The sequence below is a fragment of the Nuphar pumila genome, chromosome 10, assembly GCF_984573655.1.
Source record: "Nuphar pumila chromosome 10, dmNupPumi1.hap1.1, whole genome shotgun sequence".
Lineage (NCBI taxonomy): Eukaryota > Viridiplantae > Streptophyta > Magnoliopsida > Nymphaeales > Nymphaeaceae > Nuphar > Nuphar pumila.
Genome location: NC_143258.1, coordinates 112113016 through 112134410, shown reverse-complemented (window position 1 = coordinate 112134410; position 21395 = coordinate 112113016). Strand labels below are relative to the sequence as shown.

The 21395-nt window shown below is 36.9% G+C and overlaps 1 protein-coding gene across 1 annotated transcript in view; it reads right to left on the bottom strand.

Annotated features, from left to right (window-relative positions):
• Nucleotides 1–1022: 1022 nt before the first annotated feature.
• Nucleotides 1023–21395, bottom strand: part of LOC149827938 (squamosa promoter-binding-like protein 17) — a 53616-nt gene continuing 33243 nt past the window's right edge. The window contains exons 3-4 of the mRNA XM_090018607.1: nucleotides 2365–2501; nucleotides 1023–2266 (exon numbers count right to left, since the gene is read on the bottom strand). Of these exons, the coding sequence (XP_089874733.1) occupies nucleotides 1536–2266; nucleotides 2365–2501 (868 nt within the window). The 3' untranslated portion in view covers nucleotides 1023–1535. The remainder of the gene's footprint in view (nucleotides 2267–2364; nucleotides 2502–21395) is intronic.

Sequence of the window (21395 nt, the reverse complement as noted above, 5' to 3'; positions counted from 1 at the left end):
AAACTGGATATTTACGATTTTGAACATAGGAAGAGTAGTGAAAATTGTGGGGCATTTTCGAAAAACACATCATTTTTGCCATACAATACAGTCATTTTTCATTCTAACCTGCTTGTCTGTTTTTCTGTATGCATGAATTGGTGGTGGCACTTCTGCCTAATTCCCTAGAAACGAAGGTGATCACTGACCTTGTATACGGCCACATTGGCAGTGCCCATGCCAATGCAATTGCGGCTTCAAAAATATGAGAGATCCAGTCATATTCAATATCGCCCCATGTTGCTGATATTGTATCTCAGCCATTGACCACAGACCGACAATGGCATCCCTAGGCTTCAATCTAATGGCAGGAGATCCTGAGGTGCTGCCAGGGCAGGGCCAACATACATACCCACATTGAAGTGGGATCAATGTTTGAGATCCAGTACCACCAGCCTGTGGTCGTATTGAAACCTGAAACCGACCGCACCTGTTCTCGGAAAACACATCGACGGCTTTTTAGCACCAAGGTTCTAATTCTCTGGAATGTCATATAGGTTAACTGTCAAACTATTGCTTAAGAAGAAGCAGCTCATGGTGAAATGGTTGCCTTGTTTGTTGTGGAATGGCAGGAAGAAAAATGATTTTTTTTTAAACAAAATAGTGAATTGGAAGAATCATTAGAAAAGAATTTGAAATGCATGGTAATGTTTAATTCATAGGATTGAATCTGTATCCTGTAAACAAAGAATCTAGATTTGATTTATCCCGCAAAAGCCAAAAGCATTCTTAACCAAAACGAAAGAACGATATTTATTCACTTGGTGCATTATCGGTCGTGCAGTGTGTAAATGAACAGACAATTCATGCGACCATTGGATGGGCTTTAAATTTCCAGAAAAGAAAAAACGCTAGTAAAATTCTATTCTATAAGTCTGTTAAGTCGAAGTACTCGTGTTCAACTTGGCCATCTGTCATGGATTTGGTCAATAGGAGAAACGATCAATTGAACAATAGATGAGACAGTAGTCTGCACCATCCACATCAAAAGCAACCACCGTGTAGATTTATCGATGGCACTGACATTCAGTACATAGCTTCAAATTTAGGTTTCTCCTGCTAGAAGCCCTCAGCTCGAGCACTCAGGCCTACAGCAACTTCCTGAAGAATTAACTTTCAGTCACGTTACAGAAGCATGAAACCATGAGCATGGATGGAGAGCCATTGTCTGGACCATACAATAACAATCCAAATCATCCATTGCGGCACCTGCAAGTAATGGGTTTCCCCCAGATACGCAGGTTCTCATGCACAATGCAGGCAGTAGGATGAGTCACCCAATTTTCAGCAGAGGTATGGAGGCAAAGTGCTCCATATTGTCTACTAATAGGCCATAGGAGGCAGTAGCTAAGGAGTGCAAACATGAGGAGCAGTTAAAACAAAGACTCCAAAGATGTTCAAGGACGATAAAGAAAGGTGCAAGCATGTCCAGCTCTTGCTGACGGACCAGAAACCTGAAAAAGAAGCATTCAACATGTCCGCGCTATGGAGCCAATCTACAGATCCCAGTGTGGATTATGGCTAGAAGGGCCAAATGCCCTCAAGTGCCCAAGGTCCATCAACTGCCTGCCTCCCTGCGGCACCAACTCGAGCTCACCAGGAAACTGACTGTCATGAAACTCTGATGCTTGCTTTAATCCCATCTCAGAAAGGATGTCCTCTGAATTTGAAGTCTCATTGCTTCTGAAACTCCATCCACCAGCTCTGTTTCTAGCAGGTGACAGTGGTTCTAGTATAGCACTTTGAGAAAATGCAGTAAATGGAGGAAAAGCTGCAGACCACTGTGACGAAACAGTAAGCAGTTTATCAGAATAGACACCAGAGCAGGGTTGGGCTTCAGGAGGTTGATTCATAGAGGCCCCTTCATTATTCAACAAGTGGTTTACAGCACTAAGGCCTGAAGAACGGCCTTTTACCCCCAATGGTTGGGGTGACAGAAGAGAGAGAGCACAACCGTGGTTGGAGACTCCTGAGAAACAGTCGCAAGGTGAAATTTCCTGGCTAGAAAAGCTCGATCCACCAGATGAACCTTGCAAAAATGGATGGACTTCCGAAGATAAAAGATCAGCAGCAGAAGCATCACCCTGCCAGACATGTTGAAGATATTTCCCAGGAGCTTGGACTTGGTTTGGTACACATTCGCTGGCTCTGATGGTTGGCCAAACATCTTTACCAGCATGCCTTGGGAAGGTGAAATCCATCAAGAGTCCTCCAATTCTGCTGTCCTCTGATGTTGAAAATAAAATCAGCCAGATAAGTTAAACCATAAAATTCAAGTGAACAGGCTTAGAACATAATATGTGAAAAGATGTAGCAGATGCGGACCATAGAGAGTGGAAGGAATCCGTCCATAGTGGGATGATATTGAACCAGGTGGTGGCTTCCTTCGACGTTCATTATGACCAGCCAGACGTCTGCGGCAACTGCGTTTTCCTTGGTCAAATTCAGACAGCTGATGAAATCTGTGCAGAGAAATATACGGAAACAACTAGTTTCATCAATAACTGGAGTTTGATAAAGTTAAAAATTGGCAATACAATTTATACTTATATGATGCATATGAAGAGGCCAATGCCAAAGAATCATGGACAAGATGGTGATGGCCTGTATATGATCATGTGTCTGCAGGCGCTCACCTCTATGTAAGTGCACTCATTCAGCATATTCCTTTTTTCATTACCAAGATTGAGAATAGCCCCTAATGGTATTTGAACCTGAGATCTCCCAGTTAAGATGTTGCAACTCCGCTCAGTCCAGCCGTCTCATATGCGATCCAGCCAGGAGTCAGCCCATGCCTAAACAGGTGATTGACAACGGAATTTGCCAATTCTTTTTGTGTTCGTCTGTTGATCCAATCTATTGACCATATAACAGCCACATATGAAGGGGTGGAAAATCCATCAACCTAGTGAAATTGGGTGCTAGCAGTAATAAACAAAATAATTAAGACTGCAGACACAACTCCGTGAACCATGATAACTAGTGAAACTGGGAAGGGAAACCCATACTAAGCATCTTTCTAAGTCCAACTAGAAAGAATATAAGGGGGGGGTGGGGGGGTGGGGGGGAGGGGGCATCAGAATATTCAGTGAATCATAACGACTAACAGGGAGATTGTACAAACAACAAAGGTTAGCTCATCTTTATGACTTCCAACAGATTCTGCAAAAAGGCCAATCCACGAAACCAACTAGCATATAGTCCATTAGCACAAGATACCTCTCCGCTAAGGATGGTATAAATAGGAGGACTATGTTTATTAATCTTTTCTTTTTTTTCGATAGACAAGCTGGGGAAACCCCATGGAATTCAAACCCGAGACCCCAAGGTTATAATTGTGCAACCTAACCATCCAGCCATCCCATTCCTCCCCATTTATTTTCCTTACTGGTATAAAGCACTTGAATAGAGAAATCTTTACATCCTTGCTGCACTCATAGCACTTTGTTTGTCATGTTGGCTCAGTTCTAATTTCTTTAGTTGTGTTGATGTGGCTTTTCATTTTACAGTTCATCCTTACTATTTAACTAGCAATAAGTGTTAATGAGAGTTTTAATAATCAGGCTTCATACGTAGTCCTCCTCAATCCATCAGCACCCAATTGACTGTGCATGACAACTTGTCAAAATGGATAGAACTTGTCAAAGTGTGTGGGAAAACCAGGCCTTCACAAGCGCATAGAAAAACATCTGGATAAAAGTTGTCCCAAACTAGTGAATGGAAGCTACTTCTCTAGTTAAAATCGTCATTCCCCAAGAGTTATGACAGTTTTTCAAGGGATAAAAAAATTCTTGTTAAAAATTCTTGTTAAAAATTCTCCTGGATCGAGTTCTCAAAAGAGTCTTTTACAAGACCATCCAATGGCCCCTTAGATACTAGTTATTACTTGATGGAGTCATAAGCTCATTTTCTTCAGCAAAGCATCTCACAGATTAAAAATAAAACAATCCCATATAATCATTTAGGCTAATACATGCCTAACAAGAAGACTTCCTCCAAGCAAGTTGCTGAAGAATTAAGGTTGGCAAATGACTTAGAATCTATGTTACACCAACTCGTCTAGGCGCCCACTGCACCCACATCAACGCAATGCAGTGGGGGTGTGTCAAGTGCGCTCAGCAGCAAGTTGGGTGCGGCTAACCGCACCCAATGTCATAGATGTCAAGAACTGGACTCGGTCAGTGTTGACCGAGTTCAGTTCTGTCCTATGTAACATGAAAGGGCAATGCATGTGTCGCACCTGCACCATTTGGACACAACTTTCATAGTGTCAGGTGTGGTCAACCAAACAGGATCCATTTATGTTCGAAACTGGACTCATGTCAACCCTAACCCAGTCCAGTTTTATTTATATTACACATAAATATGCATATACACAGATTTATATAACCGCACCCCCGCACCAATGTTGTTAAAATCAGTCTGAATCAGAATCAGCCCAAACACAATTCAAAATAGGTTGATTCAAGGCTGATTCAATTCATTTTTTTAATATTTTCTAAGGGGTTAAAATAATTTTGATATTTTTTTATTTTTTAATGACATGTTATCTGATGGTAAAAAGTTGATCGATTCAGCTCGATTCAATTTTTTAGTTTTTTAGGAAACTGGTTCACCTAGTGAACAGATTTTAACGACTTTTCCTCACACCTAAGTTTTTGAAATTGCCATGTCGCACCCATAGACAGATATATGCGATCTTTTGAAAATATAACTATAATATAGATGTAAATTCATAAAATGATATTAAAGGTAAAATATCACTATATTTTGAAATATAATAAATTTATTCATGTCAAGATAATATCAGTTACCTTTTACTTTTTTACGTCTTTTCTATATCTTAACTATGTTTTTCTTCTGATCTGTTCCTACCGGGCTTCTAAAGGGTTTTTCCATGTTTTTCTCAAATCTGAGAATGCAGATATGTTCTATATGCTTGATTTTATAGGAATGGATTCTTGAATCATCCCATTCCGGCACGTGAGTAGGTTTTTATAAGGTTTAAAAGTCGCTGATTTATAATTTTCATAAACATTCAAGCTGAAAATTCATATCTTTTCATCGAAAAAACATGACCCATGTGTTGTTTTCTAGAAAATTGAACATGTCGAACGCTTTTGCAGGATCAAATTTGCAAAAACACCCCGAAAAGCAGGGTTACCAAAAGCGCCATAGGACCTGGAGAAGCACGCTTTCTTGAGGCGTGTTTCGAAAGCGCGAAACGTGGCGCTTCCGAAATGTGCTGGGAAGCGCTAAAAAATTGAGAAGTCGCTTCCCCATTAATGGGAAGCTCGCTTTCTCCTTGTTTCCTTTTTTTCTTTTTTCCTTCTTGTTTTTTTTTCTATTTCCCTTTTTTCGCTTCCACCTCACTTCCTAGGTCGCTTCTGGTTTGCTTCCTAGGTCGCTTCCGGTTTGCTTCTCTTTTCGCTTCCGAGACGATTCCTGGTTTGCTTCTAAGTCGTCTTGCGCTTCCCGCTTCCTAAAATTTTAGAAGTGCCTCGCTTCCCGCTTTCGGCTTCTGCTTCCCCGACTGGCAACTCTGCCGAAAACCCCGTTCGTTGACAGTAGGCTCTTAACTTTGGTAGACATCTACTCCCCACTATATATATAGGAAATGTGGTAGCTGCCTACCACTTTTTGAGACTACCTCCAGCCTACCACCAGTAAATAAGTGTTTTCGGGTTGTTTTTCGCAAAGTTGACCCTGCAGATGTGTACAACATGATCAATTTACTAGGAAATGACACTTGGATCATGTTTTTTTGATAAAAAAATATATTTTTTTAAGCATTGCATATCTTTAAAAATTGTAGAACATCGATTTTTAAATCTTATAAAAACCTACCTGCACATCGGAATCAGACGATCCAAGAGTTTATTCATATAAAATTCAGCATGTAGATCACATCTGTATTGTTAGTTTTTAGAAAAAATAGAAAAAACTCTTCCCAAGCTCGGTAGGCTAGAAAAGTGGTAGGCATCTCTCTCTCTCTCTCTCTCTCCTCTCTCTCTCTCTCTCTCTCTCTCTCTCTCTCTCTCTCTATATATATATATATATATATATATATATATATATATAGTCACCTATATCATTCAAGGTATTATCTCGGTGAGGATATTTATCGGAGAGATTTTTAAAAGTTGAAAAATCTTGGGAGTTTAAAAAATGAAAAAAATATAAATAACAACAAAAAAGATGAGAAAATAATAAGTTTTGCATTATTTTTCTTTCAAAAATATAAAGAAACATAATTTACAGGGTTTTAAAATATAAAAGAAACAAAAAAACAAGAAATGCAAACTAAAATAAAGCAAAAAGAGTTTTTCCCAAAAATATTGTGATAATATTGAGATATTTTGTCTTCTAGCGATATTTTGAAAATATTGTGAGATATTGCCTTTCATATCGGTATTTTTTGCAATATTTTCAAAATATCGCCGATATTGGTGACAGTGATACACACACACACACACACACAAATATAGACATACATACACACTAAGGAACAATGTATGTTTTGCTACTAATGAAGGTAAAGAACTAATTAGCTAGAAATCATAGGTGCAAGTTGTATCGACTCAATATAACCACATAGATGTGTTCAGCATGGTTTGTTCGCTAAGGATCAAACCTTAGATCATGCTTTTCTGATATAAAAATGTCATCTTTGAGTTATGAAATTTTGGCACATTGTGGCTGTTGATTTTTGGACCCCTTTAAAAGCCTAATTATTTGTCATAATCACATGATTCAAAAAGAGTTTCCTACTAAACAAACCATGTACATCACATATGTAACATTTGATCTACAAAAAATTGAAATTTTTTGAAGAAAAGAGTGATTTCTACTCATTAGTTCCTTACCTTCATTAGTAGCCAATATATATATATATAGAGAGAGAGAGAGAGAAATGGGTATGTGCTAAATGAAATATGCTAGCTCCAAAACTTGGCAAAACTCATACTCCACCATTTTCCATGGTCTTATTTGAACATTCATCACTATCATTCCATGGCGTTGGCCGAATGTAAGAAAGAAGAGATTTGGCCAAAGCAGTCAGATAACCATGCTATCTCTTCAATTATTTACGTTTTAGATGTGTTACGAGGTAAGAACCTTCTTTCCTTATGAATAGGACAATATGAGACCTTCATGCAACCCAATTTATCGTATAAAACCTCTCTTGCAGTATCGGTTAATGAACAATGAATGAAGGTAACAAAGATCCTAGTCAGAACATGTGGGCATAGCCAATAAAGAACTACATCCCTCCCATCTGAAATTAACTGAGAGATATGGAGCAGAGAGAGGCAAAGGAATGTGAAGCACTCTATGAGCGCATATTGTATCTATTAGGTAATACAATACAATACACACTTGTATCCCTATATAGGGTGTATTGGATACACCCCAACATGGGGTGTATCTTATGATACGTAGTTAGTGCAGTTTAAGTTGGGGACATTCATACTCATTTCCGAAGAGCTTGAGAGTGATCGGAAGTAATTTCTTGCAACAAGAAGATAATGATGATAATGATAATCATGACTGACATTATCTAGTTCGTTTTTGTTAGAATTTTAAAATGGTTATATAAAAATTAAGTATTGAGAAACAGTGTGATTTTGTTTTTGTTTTTGTTTTTGTAAACACGCACTATTATGAATGGTGTGACTTGCTAGCTTATTTTCATTGTTTAATATGCATATTAATTCATAGTTTGACTGTTTCTTGTGAGATATGCATGTCATTGACAACATGTTATCTTGATTATTGGATGTTTGATATTTTATGCATCTCATAATTGTTTGATATATGATATTTTGGTTTTATCTTATGCAATTAATTATTATTTCTTATGTTATGAACATTTTAGAAATTTTCTTGATTTTTCCTTTTTTGTAGATTTTTTGGATTTCTTATTAGAAAGTACAATTGTTTCCATTACAATGCGATACATATCTCATTTTGGGCAGGCCAATATGGGTTACGATACGCTTTTTACAACCTTGGATATAGCTACACCTAATTCTGGACCGATAAACGCAAGAACTATTAATAAAGGGTCAATATCTTATTTGGCTACACTGTTGTAGGTTTTCACAGAAAGGAAAACATCACACAACCTTATAAAATATATAATAGTAGTTGTCATCAAAAGGACAGAACTTGAATGACACTAGTCGCTTTGTCATCAAAGGCCTTGAACAGACAAGACAGGAAAGCAGTAGTGTTGCTTCATTTGCATTAAGCCTCTTGCTTCTGCTGTGTGTCATCAAAGGCCTTGAACAGACAAGGACAGAACTTGAATGACACTAGCAAGAGCATCCAAGCAAGTATGAGCAAATCCAATAGCATAGGCAGTGGCTCACAAATCCTACAAATAGGATTCAAGAATTAGATCTTGTTGATTCTGTCAAAGAACCAGATACTGGTATGATGAGAGTCCAATAGAGAACCTGAGCTCCAATGCAAGCAATCAGTTGAAGGAGCAGAGCTTAAAGCCGACAGGCTGGTAAACTAGCCAAACGAATCAAGCATGGTTTGTTCAGGCTCGAGCTCATGTCTAGCCAAGCTTGAGCCAAGTCTAAGCCCAACAAGTCAAACCACGAGCTGGCTCATGTAGAAAAGTTTCAATTAATTCTGAAGTTATGAATAGTGGAATTTAAACACCAGATCTCTCTCTCACATGCCATATGCCATATACTCTAGCCAACCCTGGAGGGCTGCTTCTGATGAGACATGTTACACCTAAATGCTAAACACGAGCCAAGCCGAGATGAACACCCTTTATTGATGATCGACTCATTTATGTGTAATGAGCTGATCATAGCTCAGCTAGCTAGTTATACAAACCAGACAGAAACGAGTGTATGGTGAGTGAACCAAAATGACCCATGAGCTGCTTAATTCATTTCCTATGTCTCTCTATATATATAGTCTCTCGATTTGACTTTGATCATTATGGACTGGTGCCAAGATCAAGTCCTAGCCAAGCTGACCTTGTTTTAACAGCCAATACAGTAACAATGAAAATGGTTCCTTCTATAGTAACACTTTATGAACAAATGTCTGAACCAAAATATGTAATTTCTATGGGAGCCTACACTATTATTGTGAAAATATCTCAAAAGGAGATAAAGTGTGTTATAAGCACAACACCACCAATAGGTACGTGCACAAAGGCACAAGAACACTTAGAACAAATGTACAATAAAGAAACACAAATGCACAAAAGCATATAAAATATAAAAAAAAATTATTGAGAAGAATGGAGAACAAAAGCTCCAAGAAGTAGTTTTTACAAAGGGGGAACTCCCCTATTTATAAGCTAGCAAGGGGCCTTAGAGGGGCTCCACTAGCTGTTGGAGCCCCTCCAACAGTTAGAATTCTAACCGTTGGAGAGGCCCAACAGCTAGTGTTGAGCCCCCTCCAAGTTGACTTTAGTCAACAAACAAGAAAAAGAAAAAAGAAAATGAAAAGAAATAAAGGAAAAGAAGAAAAAAATAAAAGTACAAAAATATTACAGCACATTCATAATTATGAATATGCACAAGAGGGGAAATGACTATAATACCCTTGCGGGTTTTACAAGAAGAGAGAGAAACATATATATTTACATATATATAAAGATAGATACATATACATATATATATATATCATATATATATGTATATGTATTTCCCTTTATATATATATATATATATATATATATATATATATATATATATATGTAAATATATATACATAAGAGAGATACAGTTTAACAATTATAAGATAAACGTTCAGTACCGATTCTTATAGTAACTTTCAGGTATTCGATAAGTTGATTCCCATCAATGTCTATTTACCAGGCTGTTGATGCGGGCCAAAATCTTGAAGACCTCACTCCAAACCCATTACACCTGTCAATCAAAGCGGATCCCAGTGTGGAAGACCTTGACCCAACTCCAAGGGTCCAAATCTTGCAAACGAATCCAAGTATGGCCGATCCGGATCTGACACCCAAGCGCCTTCTGATGCAAGCCACCTCAACCAAGTGGGACCCATGCCAAGTGTCGCCACACATCAGCTTTGCAAGCCACCTCAGCATTTCAGCCACCTCAGTCAAGTGGGACCCATGCCAAGGGCACCCTCCCCATTTATATGGTCTTTATTACAAGTGGGACCCACATGGGGGGACGTCCCTCCTTTTATTGGCCAAGGACACCAAGAGGGCCCCACCCCTTTGGGTGCCCCAACCATAGTAAATGGCCTAAGGACTCATGCGGTCCTCTTGAAGGCCTCTCCATGGAACCGTGCAACCCTTTGGGTTACCTCCTTAATGGACTTTAAAAGCTCAAATGGATCTTGTAAATTAGGTTCTCCATTGATGAGCCAAGGGAGGTTCCATCTAAGAATAGGTTTATTTATTTTAGGTGTTTTCTAAATTAATGTACTTTGTAACTTGTGAAGCCATTATGAGGCTCATCACAGCCTGTATATAGGGTTCATTTTGATGTATATGAGATATGAAAATGAAATGAAGAAATGAAATAGAACCTCTCTCTCAAAATCGTCTCTCTTCTCTCTCTTCCTTCTCTCTTGTTCAAATCCCCCTTTCTCTTGGACATTTCTCTCTCTCTCTCTTACTCCCTTGCGAATCTCTGCCCCCCTGACTCGTTCACCCTTTCTAAGGGTTCTTCCTTATCAGCTAAAGGTGGTTTAAACATTGCTTAGGTCTGAATTTGCCTAAGTGAAAAGTAGTGATTGTCTCTACTTTTGGTTCGTGTGGACTGCATCAACATCCTGGAGAACTCGATCCAACCCAGCCTTGAACGTGGAACCTTGCCCAACCCTGGACGGACCAGACCTTCCCTCAGCCACAGTGTTGAGAATATCATCCAGGTTAGATCTGGATCAGATCTGAATCAGATCAACTATTGTATGTGTATAATGTATGTATAACAGTATTTACTTATTGTGCTTATGGACCATACTATAATTTAATATGTTTATAATATAAAAGGCTAGACATCACCCAAGACAAGGTAAAACATCCCTTCATTTTTTCAGATCTCTCTCTCCCTTTTCTTCCTCTAATTGTCTGCAGGTTGTGTAGGAAACATATTCCAGAGGGCGTCTTCACATGGTATCAAAGCTTAAGAAAAGGTAAGTTCTATTGAGTCCTGACTGCAACTCTCCTTCACATTTATTTTCTTCTTTCTTCTCTTTTTTGTCCTCACGTCCTTTCAAAATCAAATTTTCTTTTCTGATAAAAGCTAAAATCCAAATCTGATTTTCTGATATCTTGATCAGATCAGATATTTCAATCTTGCAAGATTTGTTTTCTTTCTCTTTGATCAAATCTACTTTTAGAACTAATCTTGTTAGCCTAAATCTGATTTCACGTCATATCAGATCTAACGATTTCTATTCTCTATTATTCATTCTCCTAAAAAAGGTGGAAAATATAAATATAGTATTGATTTTCTACTTTCCTTCCTGTCTGGTCAGATCTGACAACGCTTTTTGTGTTGATCAAAATAAGATCTGACGTTTCATATTTCTTCCTTTAAAAAAATGAAGGAATATTCATATATTGCCTAGACTTCTTTACATTTTCAAAAAAAAAAAAAGATATTCTTTGTTATTTGTAGTCCCTGATCATTTCAAAAAAAAAGGAACGACCTTTTTTTTTATCCAGTGCTTGATTCTTCCTTCTGTATATCTTGGCCTTTTCCTTAATTTTTTCAATGGCTGCAATTAATGCTTCATTTCTTAGTCATCTTGTTACCAAAAAACTTGATTCTTTCAATTTCATCACCTGGAAGTACAAAGAAGGTCTTGAAGACTACGATCAGAAACCCATAATTTATTGCTTGGAAGAAAAATGATCAAACGGTTGTGGCCTTTATTACAACCACCCTTTCCTGTGAGGTACTTTTGCATGTTCCATCAAGAGTTCTCGCAAAGGAGTTTTGCAACATTTACACCAGTGGTACCAAGAAATCTCTACCCCGAAAGTCTATCAACTAAAGGCTGAATTTGTTGAACTAAAGAGGTGTAATTCTTTTGTTGCATAATACCTCAATAAAAATAAAATCATTGTGGACCAACTTGCTGCCATAGGATCTCCTTTGTTGGATGAAGATATATGCACAAAAACTGTTAGAGGGCTTGAAGCAGAATATAATATATTTATTACTATCTACACTATCACAGTACCGCATCCACCTTTTGATCGGTAGAGGACTATGTTACTGGAACATGAGGTCATGTTTGGTTTATCATCTAGACTTCAGAAAGATGAGGTGAATCACGAGGTTATGGTTGCAGCACAAGGGTACACAGTTTTACTTCTTCCAAAGGAAGAGGACGTGGTCGTGGATGCAGTTTTGGTGGGTGAGGCATAGGTATTTTACCCACACTTTCTTCGACTAATCTAGCCAATATTATATGTCAGATGTGTGGAAAGAAGGGTCACACATGTTCTAACTATTATTGGCGATATGTTCCAACGTATCGACCACCCATAGTGCCAATACCAACTCGTTTTCAGGCACGGGCAGCTGCTGCTACACCATTGGTTAGGTCTCATCCACGTGTTCCAGTTAATTTTATTCAGGCTCCCACCAACATATCTTCTTCTTCAGTGATTGGTTCTCATGACTTAGAGGCTCTTAATGCAAGTTTTGGGCTGATAAATTTTTAGCCAAGTCATAATCCTACTGGAAATCCATGGGCTGCAAGTATGTATTCTTCTTCTTCAGTGGGTATGTCTCACATATCGGAAAATCATCAAGGATGGTTCGCAGACTCTGGGCAGCAAATCGCGTCACCGGGGATTCAGGTAAACTCTCTCATTCTGAACCTCATTGTGGAAATGAACGTGTGATTACTGAAGATGGAAAACACCACCATATTACTCATGTAGGCATTGTTGTCATTTCTATCAGTAAAGGTCATCTTTCTTTGTCCAACATTTTTCTTGTTCCTAACCTTTAGAAAAACTTTATTTTTGCCTCACAACTTTGTCGTGATACTAATTCTTATGTCTACTTTTCTTCGTCTTCTGTTTTTATGAAGAGAATTCACACAAATCAGACACTCGCTAAGAGAAGATGTGAAAACTTGTACGTCCTCAATGAAGCCTCAGAGTTATCTTCATCCTTATCTAGTCACACATTGTTTGTTTCGTCAAGTCCGGGAGTCAGTCAAGAAGTTGATATTTAGCATCGTAGATTAGGACATTGCAACTCCAGTTTTCTTGAAAATTTATGTAATAAAGGTTTGATTGATGTTAAGAGAAAATGTTCTTCTTGTGTTAGTTGTCGAATTTGTAAGAGTCATGGATTTCCTTTTTCTAGATCTAATAAAAGGGCTTCATTTCCATTTGAACTTATTCATTCGAATGTATGGGGTCCTTCCCCTTCTATGTCTTTGTCAAAATCTAAATATGATTTAATTCTCATGGATGATTATACTCATTTCACTTGGATATACTTCTTAAAATTCAAGGACCAGGTCTTTCACATTTTCCGTAGATTCAAGTCGTATGTCGAAACTCAATTTTTTAGAAAGATTCTAGCCCTACAAAGTGATTGTGGTGGTGAATACATATCAAATGAATTCACACATTTTTTACATGATAATGGCATTTAGCATGAGTTGAGTTGTCCTAAGACTTCCCAACAAAATGAACTTGTTGAACGCAAACACCGTCATGTTATAGAAACAATCCTAACAATGATGCATGATGCAAATTTAAAAGTTGGGTTGTGGTCGGAGGCTTTCAATACAACAGTTTATTTAATAAACAGAATGCCCTTATCCACTCTTGGAGAAGATTCTTCTTATTTTTTGTTGTATAGAACACACCCGGATTATTCTCAGTTACAGGCATATGATTGTCGGTATTTTGTACACGTTGACAACTCTTTGAGAAACAAGTTATTTTCTAGGGCCACTGTGTCAATTCATTGGATATGAAGAATATATGGGTTATAGGTGTTTTGATCATGCTGGCAATAAAATTATCGTTTCACGGCATGTTTTTCATGAAAATATGTGGTAGCATGTTACAGCCCTCCGATAGTAATTTTCTGCAATCCTTTTGGCCCTCATCACAAAGTGCAGAAAACAATGTCGCTGCTGTTGAGTCACCACCAAGGTCAGCCGATATACTCCCAGCTGACAGAGTTCAGCCAGCTGAACCGCCACACTTTCCTTTCTTAGAGCCCATGTATACTAGAAGAAAAAACAGTCTCTAGTTAATAGTGAACCAACAACTAGTATATTTGTACAGCAGCCAACAGTCATTAATAATGATTCTCAACAGCAACAAACTGAACCTATTTTTGATAACTGGGCTCATGCTTCTAATAGTGCTGATGTTCAGCCCAATGCAGCTACTAGTCTTGATGCAGTTCAGCCACCAAGCCAGTTTAGCCAATGATGGTCTGGTTCAATCCCAAGGAACCTCTACTCGTATGTTCAGCCGAGCTAGACATCCTCCTGAAAGATGGGTTAATTATGAATCTTTTTCGTTGGATTTTCAAATATATGCTACAGCTCTTGATAGTGTTCAAGAAACAAAATCCTTTATTGAGGCTAGCCAGAATTCTTGCTGGATAGAAGCTATGAATGATGAAATTGCAGCTCTCCATGAGTGCATACGTGGGAAATAATTCTTAGACTTATTTATAAAAATGTGATTGGATGTCGTTGAGTGTATAAGGTTAAACAAAAATCTGATGGTAGCATTGAACGTTTTAAAGCAAGGTTAGTGGCTAAGGGCTACACTGGAATAGATTTCAATGAAACCTTCATTCCAGTTGTTCGAATGGGAACCATTATTATCCTTGGTTGTCTCACATGGATGGGATTTGTTCCAGTTGGATGTTAAAAACGATTTCTTGCATGGAGATTTGTGTAAAGAAGTGTATATGGAGTACCCACCTGTCTATCTTGCGGAACCTTCAAGATTATGCTGCGACAACAAGAGTGTTGTATACATTGCAAGCAATCATACATTTCATGAGAGGACAAAACATATTGAAATGAATTGTCATTACGTTCGTGAAGAATTCCTAAGGAAGACCATCACATTGCCCTACGTTCCGTCTGAGTATCAACTAGCAGACTTCACTAAACCGCTTCTGTCTCCCAGATTTCGCTTCCTACTTGGCAAACTCTCAGTTGTTCCACCATGAGTTTGATGGGGGGTGTTAAGATATATATATACACACATTTGTTGTAAACCGAAATACCCAGCAAGGGTATTTCGGTCTTTTATTGTAATAGGTGTCAGCCCATTAGGGGCTAACAATCCTTTTCTTTTATTTTTATTTTTATTTTGTATTTTTTTGTTTTTTGTGTTTTTGGGGCAGCTCCAATATAGCTGATGGAGCTGCTCCCAACGGTCATAAATATGACTGGTGGGAGCAGCCCAACAGCCATATTGGGGCTGCTCCCTAGTAGCCCATTTGTATTATAAATAGGCTCTTTGTGGCCTTGTATTTCTAACTCATTTTTGAGTGACTCTATGCAATAATAAATTTGTTAGACCCTTGTGGGTGGATTCAATCAAGTATTCTACTAAATTGAAAGTGTATTCTTGCATGTTTATTGGATTCAATCCATATCATTACAAATACATGCATGAGCCTAAAACAAGACATGTGGAGGATATCAAAAGAATCCTGTGATACTTAAAGGGAACCCTTGGAGATGAATTGGTGTACAGGAAAAAGAGCACAAAATGAAAATAAGTTGATGGTGAAGGCCTTCTCTGATGTTGACCGAGCAAAAAATCCAAATGAAAGAAGGTTTGTATTCGGATATTGTATGATTGTGGGAAGAAATTGTTAAAAATGTAAATATACATATGTATATATATATATATATATATTTATGTGTAACTAAGTTAGTAACTAGGGTTAGTCGGGTTAGGATTAGTTTTTTATTTTTTGTTGGGATAGGACTAGTCAACACTTGTTGACTAGTCAATATTGAGAGTCGTTGGAGTGGACCCCCAACGACTCTCTCTTGGGCCTCTTTCCTTGTGCATAAATATGAGGGCAAACCCCCACCATTTGTGATACTTTTTGCATGTATTGAGATCAATAAAAACATTTATTTTGTTATCTTTTGGTTCTTCTACTCCTTTGTGGGTATTTGTAAGTGAACTCTATTTATGGTTCTTTGTCTGTTCATTGTGGTATTTTTGTGGAACTCGCTTGAGTGTCCACTTTTGGTGATTTAGTGAACATCTTCGGAGGAACTCATTTCCTTACATGGTATAAGATCGTGGTGATCAAGCTGAAATTCTTTTCAAAACATTGGGAAGTGTGTCACTCCAAGTTTGAAAGTGTTGAAGCTCTCTTGCAATTTCTATTTGAAGTGCTCGCGATTGGTAGCGTTTGATTGGTAATAGAGTGCTCGTGACTTCTACCGTTACTCTCGTTTTTTTCTCTCCTCTTTCTCTATTCTTTTCTTTTTTATCCTTGTGAAAATGGATGATAATGATAATGTCACCAAACTATGTAACATGGGCTTCAACTATGAAGCACCTTATATGAAGAAAAGGGTTGTGGGGACTAATGAATGAGACTGATCTGGAACCCAAACTAATCCTTACCAAAATAGAAGGCGAAAAAGAGGTACCTCTTACGAAGATTGAGAAAAATAAGGCAATAACCAATTATGAGAAAGAGTGGAAGGAATGGAGAATGGGACATGCCAAGATTATGTCTTGGCTCATTAGTAGCGTCAACATCAAGAAGTGTTCAAGTATTGCTAAATTCGAACATGCAAACAATGCATGTGATTATCTTAAGAGAATGTATTCTCGTAAAGATATTGCACATGTATACAACTTACAAAATAAGCTACGGAATATAGTTTAAGATAACAAAAGCATTAGAGAATACTATAATAGTTTGTTCGAATTATGGGAAGAGCTGACTCTTCTTTAACCAAAGTGGCATTGTCCGAAAGATATAGAACTCTATCAAAATCAAATAGATACAGAGCACTTTTTTCAATTTATTAATGGATTGAGATCGAAGTTTGAATCCACCAAATCCGCTCTTCTTCGTTGAAGGAAAGTCCCTTCGATAGAATACACGATAGAAGAATTATAGAGGAAAATAGGCTTGAAAAGAGAATCTCTAAGAGTGATGATGACTCGGTTCTATCCGTATCTAGACCGAAAAATTATGTTTGTAACTACAAACCCCAACACTATGGAAGGTCAAATGATGAGAAGCAAGACAATGAGTATGAAAGAAAGAAAGTTATTTACTACTATTATCGTGAACCGGGACATATAACATATTGTCCTAAATTAAAGGAACCTTATGAGAAGAAGGTTGTCGCTGTTAGACCTCCACAGGAGTGAGTGAACCATCTATTGAAAACATGTCTTTAATACAATTAGTAGAGGCTCTTCAACCTCTACTCATAGGAGCATCTTCAGCTACTAGAGTCGTGGTCTCTTCCTTCGGCTTCTTCGATCCTGATAAATCTCTTTGGCTTCTTGACTCAAGTGTCTCTTTTCATATGAGGCCAAATAGTGATATGTTATCCGAATGTCATAACTTAAGTGGGTCAAATGTTTTTCACTACCGATAGAACATCTCTTGAGATAAAAAGAATAAAAAAATTTGAAAACATTTCTCAGAACTCAAAAAGATTTTGTATTCCAAAAATTATATATATTCCTAAACTAAACTTAAATCTTTTATTTGTTTCTCAATTATCTGACCATGGATGTAATGTTTCCTTCTCCGCTCGTGGTTGTCGAGTGTAGAATCGCCAATCAGGAAAGCTGATTGAAAAAGGCCATAGAGAAGGAGGTTTGTACTACATGGATTTTTTTGAAATACCCAAGAATACGTTTTGTGACAATGTTCAAAAATTGGATTTAGATCTATGGCATAAAAGGCTTGGTCATCCTAGTATATCCAAGATTCAGTTTTTTTCCAAAGATAATTTTTTTTTGTAATTTTGAAAATTTTACATGTGAAAATTATATTCTTGGTAAAATGAAGAGACTACCATTTCAAGAAAGAACCTTTGTTTCTTCTTGACCACTTGAGTTAATACATTAGAATGTGTGGGGACATGCACCTATTATATCAAAGGGTGATTTATGTATTATGTAATTTTTGTGGATGATTTCACGAGACACACTTGGATTTATTTTCTTAAACATAAGTACGAAGTTTTCTCATATTTTCAAATATTTCATAATTTAGTCAAAAATCAATTTTAAGGATGATATTTTCATCTTTCACACTGATTTAGGGGGAGAATTTTTATCAAAAAGAATTTAAAGATTACCTAGACCTATACGGTATCACACATTAAAAATTATGTCCTCATACCCCTCAACAAAATAGTTTAGCTGAAAGAAAACATAGGCATATTATAGAAACAACAAGAACTTTTCTTATTACAAACAAAGTACCTAAAAATTTTTGGGTTGAAGCCACATTAACTGCAGCTTAGCTTATTAACAGAATAACATCCTCTTCCTTAAAAAACGTATCTCTTATTAAAAACTTTTCAAATAAATCCCAGATTACTCTAGATTAAGGGTTTTTGGATGCAAGTATTTTGTTTTTACTGACAAAAATGACAAACCCTCTTCTCGTGCTATTCCTTGTATTTTTTTAGGATATGCAAATAATCAAAAAGGTTACAGATGTTTTGACTTTAAAACTAAAAGGTTATATCTTTCAAGGAATGTATCTTTTTTAGAAAAGGAAATATTTTTTTAAACTGAGAAAACTAAGGAAATAAATGAGTATTCTTTTCTGTTGGATTTAATTCCAAAGATTGGTGATTGTGATATTGATGAAGACCAAGTACTTAAAAATGATGTGATAAGTGAAGAACCATCTCATAAAGATCAAGATTGTATCCAATATTCCAGATGTGGTAATTTAGAACATCCATGTGCTCTTGAAAAATATATGAATAATGAAAAACAGAGAGATACAAACCAGAAGGTCATCTAGAGTGTCAAAAATCCCTGGAAAATTTGTTTCCTATGAGTCATTTTCACCTAAGTATTAAGCCTACATTGCATTAATACATTTCTATATAGAACCTTCAAACTATGTTGAAGGAAAGAAACATCCTGAGTAGGTAGAAGTTATGAGAGTAAAATTAGATGCCTTAGAAAAAGTGAATACTTGGACTATTCAAGACATTCCTCCAACAAAGAAACTTATAGGTTGTCGATGGGTGTATAAAGTTAAAACCAAAAGTAATGGAACTCTTGAAAGCTACAAAGTCAGATTAGTTGCCAAAGGATATTCCCAAGAGTATGTAATAAACTATGAGGAAACCTTTACTCCAGTTGTTAGAATGACCATAGTTAGGACCTTAGTAGCTCTTGCTTCTATGAAAAAATGGCTTATATATCAAAATGGATGTTAAAAATGTGTTTCTCAATGAAAGCTTCACTGAAGAAGTTTATATGGAAACACCACCTGACATAGTTATCCCTAAAGGAAAAACTTTTCGCTTAGACAAGTTCATGTATGGTCTTAAATAAGACCCAAAGACTTGGTATGACAGGTTTAGTCAAGTTATCTTGATATTAGATTTCAATCTTATCTGACTGACACAGCTTTGTTTGTTAAGATTTATGATGAAGGTATTATTATTTTTCTCCTCTACATGGACGATATGATTATCACTGACAGTAATAAACAAGAAGTTGAACACATTAAAAGGCTTCTTAAAACATATTTTGAAATGACTGATTTGGGTTTTTTTTTTAAATTCTTGGTATAGAAGTTGCTTATTCTTTTAGAGGTTATTTATTGACTTAATTTAAGTTTGCTTTAGATATTGTTGACAGGTCTGGTATCTCAGATGATAAGAAGGTTGACACTCTCGAAGTTGTCAATGTCAAAATGAAAATTGATGAGGAAAACCACTTGAAAATTCAACACCTTACAGAAAACTTGTTGAGGCATTGTCGTATCTCTCAATTACGAGACCTGACATTGCGCATGCAGTTAACACAGCAAGCCAATTTCAGCATGCTCCTACCACTGTTTATATGGAAGCAGTTTTGCGTATTATTAGATATATTAAAACTTCTATTTTTCGAGGACTCATCCTTAGATTTAATTGCTTATACCAATGTTGACTAAGGAGGTGATCCAAATAACCGACACTTAACTACTGAATTTTGTGTATTTTTAGGTAAATCATTGATTTCTTAGAGGTGCAAAAAGCAACAGAAAGTCTTTCTCTCATCAACTCAAGCAGAATACAGAGTCATGGCTACAACCACTATGGAAGTGGTCTGGCTAAGGAGATTGTTGGCTGACATAAAGGAGCATCACGACTATGCTGTGACAACAAAAGTTCCATCTACATTGCCAACAACCGGACCTTCCACGAACGAACCAAACACATTGAGATGGATTGTCACTATGTACGAAAGGAATTCCTACACGACACTATTGATCTTCCTTATGTTACTTTAGAATATCAATTGGCATATATCTTCACCAAACCTCTCGCTGCTCCTAGATTTCACTTTCTCCTAGACAAACTTTTAGTTATCCAACCATAAGTTTGAGGGAGTGTTAAAAATGTAAATATACATATATGTATATATACATATTTATGTGTAACTAAGTTAGTAACTAGGGTTAGTCTAGTTTGGATTAGTTTTTTATTTTTTGTCGAGATAGGACTGGTCAACACTTGTTGACTAGTCAATATTGAAAGTCATTGGAGGTCGTTGGACCCCCAACGACTCTCTCTTAGGCCTCTTTCCTTGTGTATAAATATGAGGGCAAAACCCCACCATTTGTAATCCTTCTTGCATGTGTTGAGATCAATAAAAACATTTATTTTTTTATCTTTTGCTTCTTCTACTCATTTGTGGGTATTTGTAAGGGAACATATTTGTGGTTCTTTGTGTGTTCATTGTGATATTTTTGTGGAACTCTCTTTAGTGTCCACTTTTGGTGATTTAGTGAACATCTTCAGAAGAACTCATTTCCTTACAAAAACCTAGTGTCATGGAGTAGCATAAAACAAAAGGCAGTAGTGTGGACTAGCATAGAGGCTGAATATAGGTCTATTGCAGCAGCCACATCGGGAGTAACATGGATTAGACATCTTTTGATTCAGGATTCCAACGTCCATCTTGTTCTGTGATAACCAAAGTATGATTACATTTTTGTTGAATCATGTTCAACATGGAAGAACCAAACACATTGAAATAGACCAAATTTTTATCAGGCAGAAAATTGAAGATCAAGAAAATGAAGCAAGATATGTTGGAACATAAAATAAAATTGCAGAATTGTTTACAAAAGGGCTCACTAAGCAAA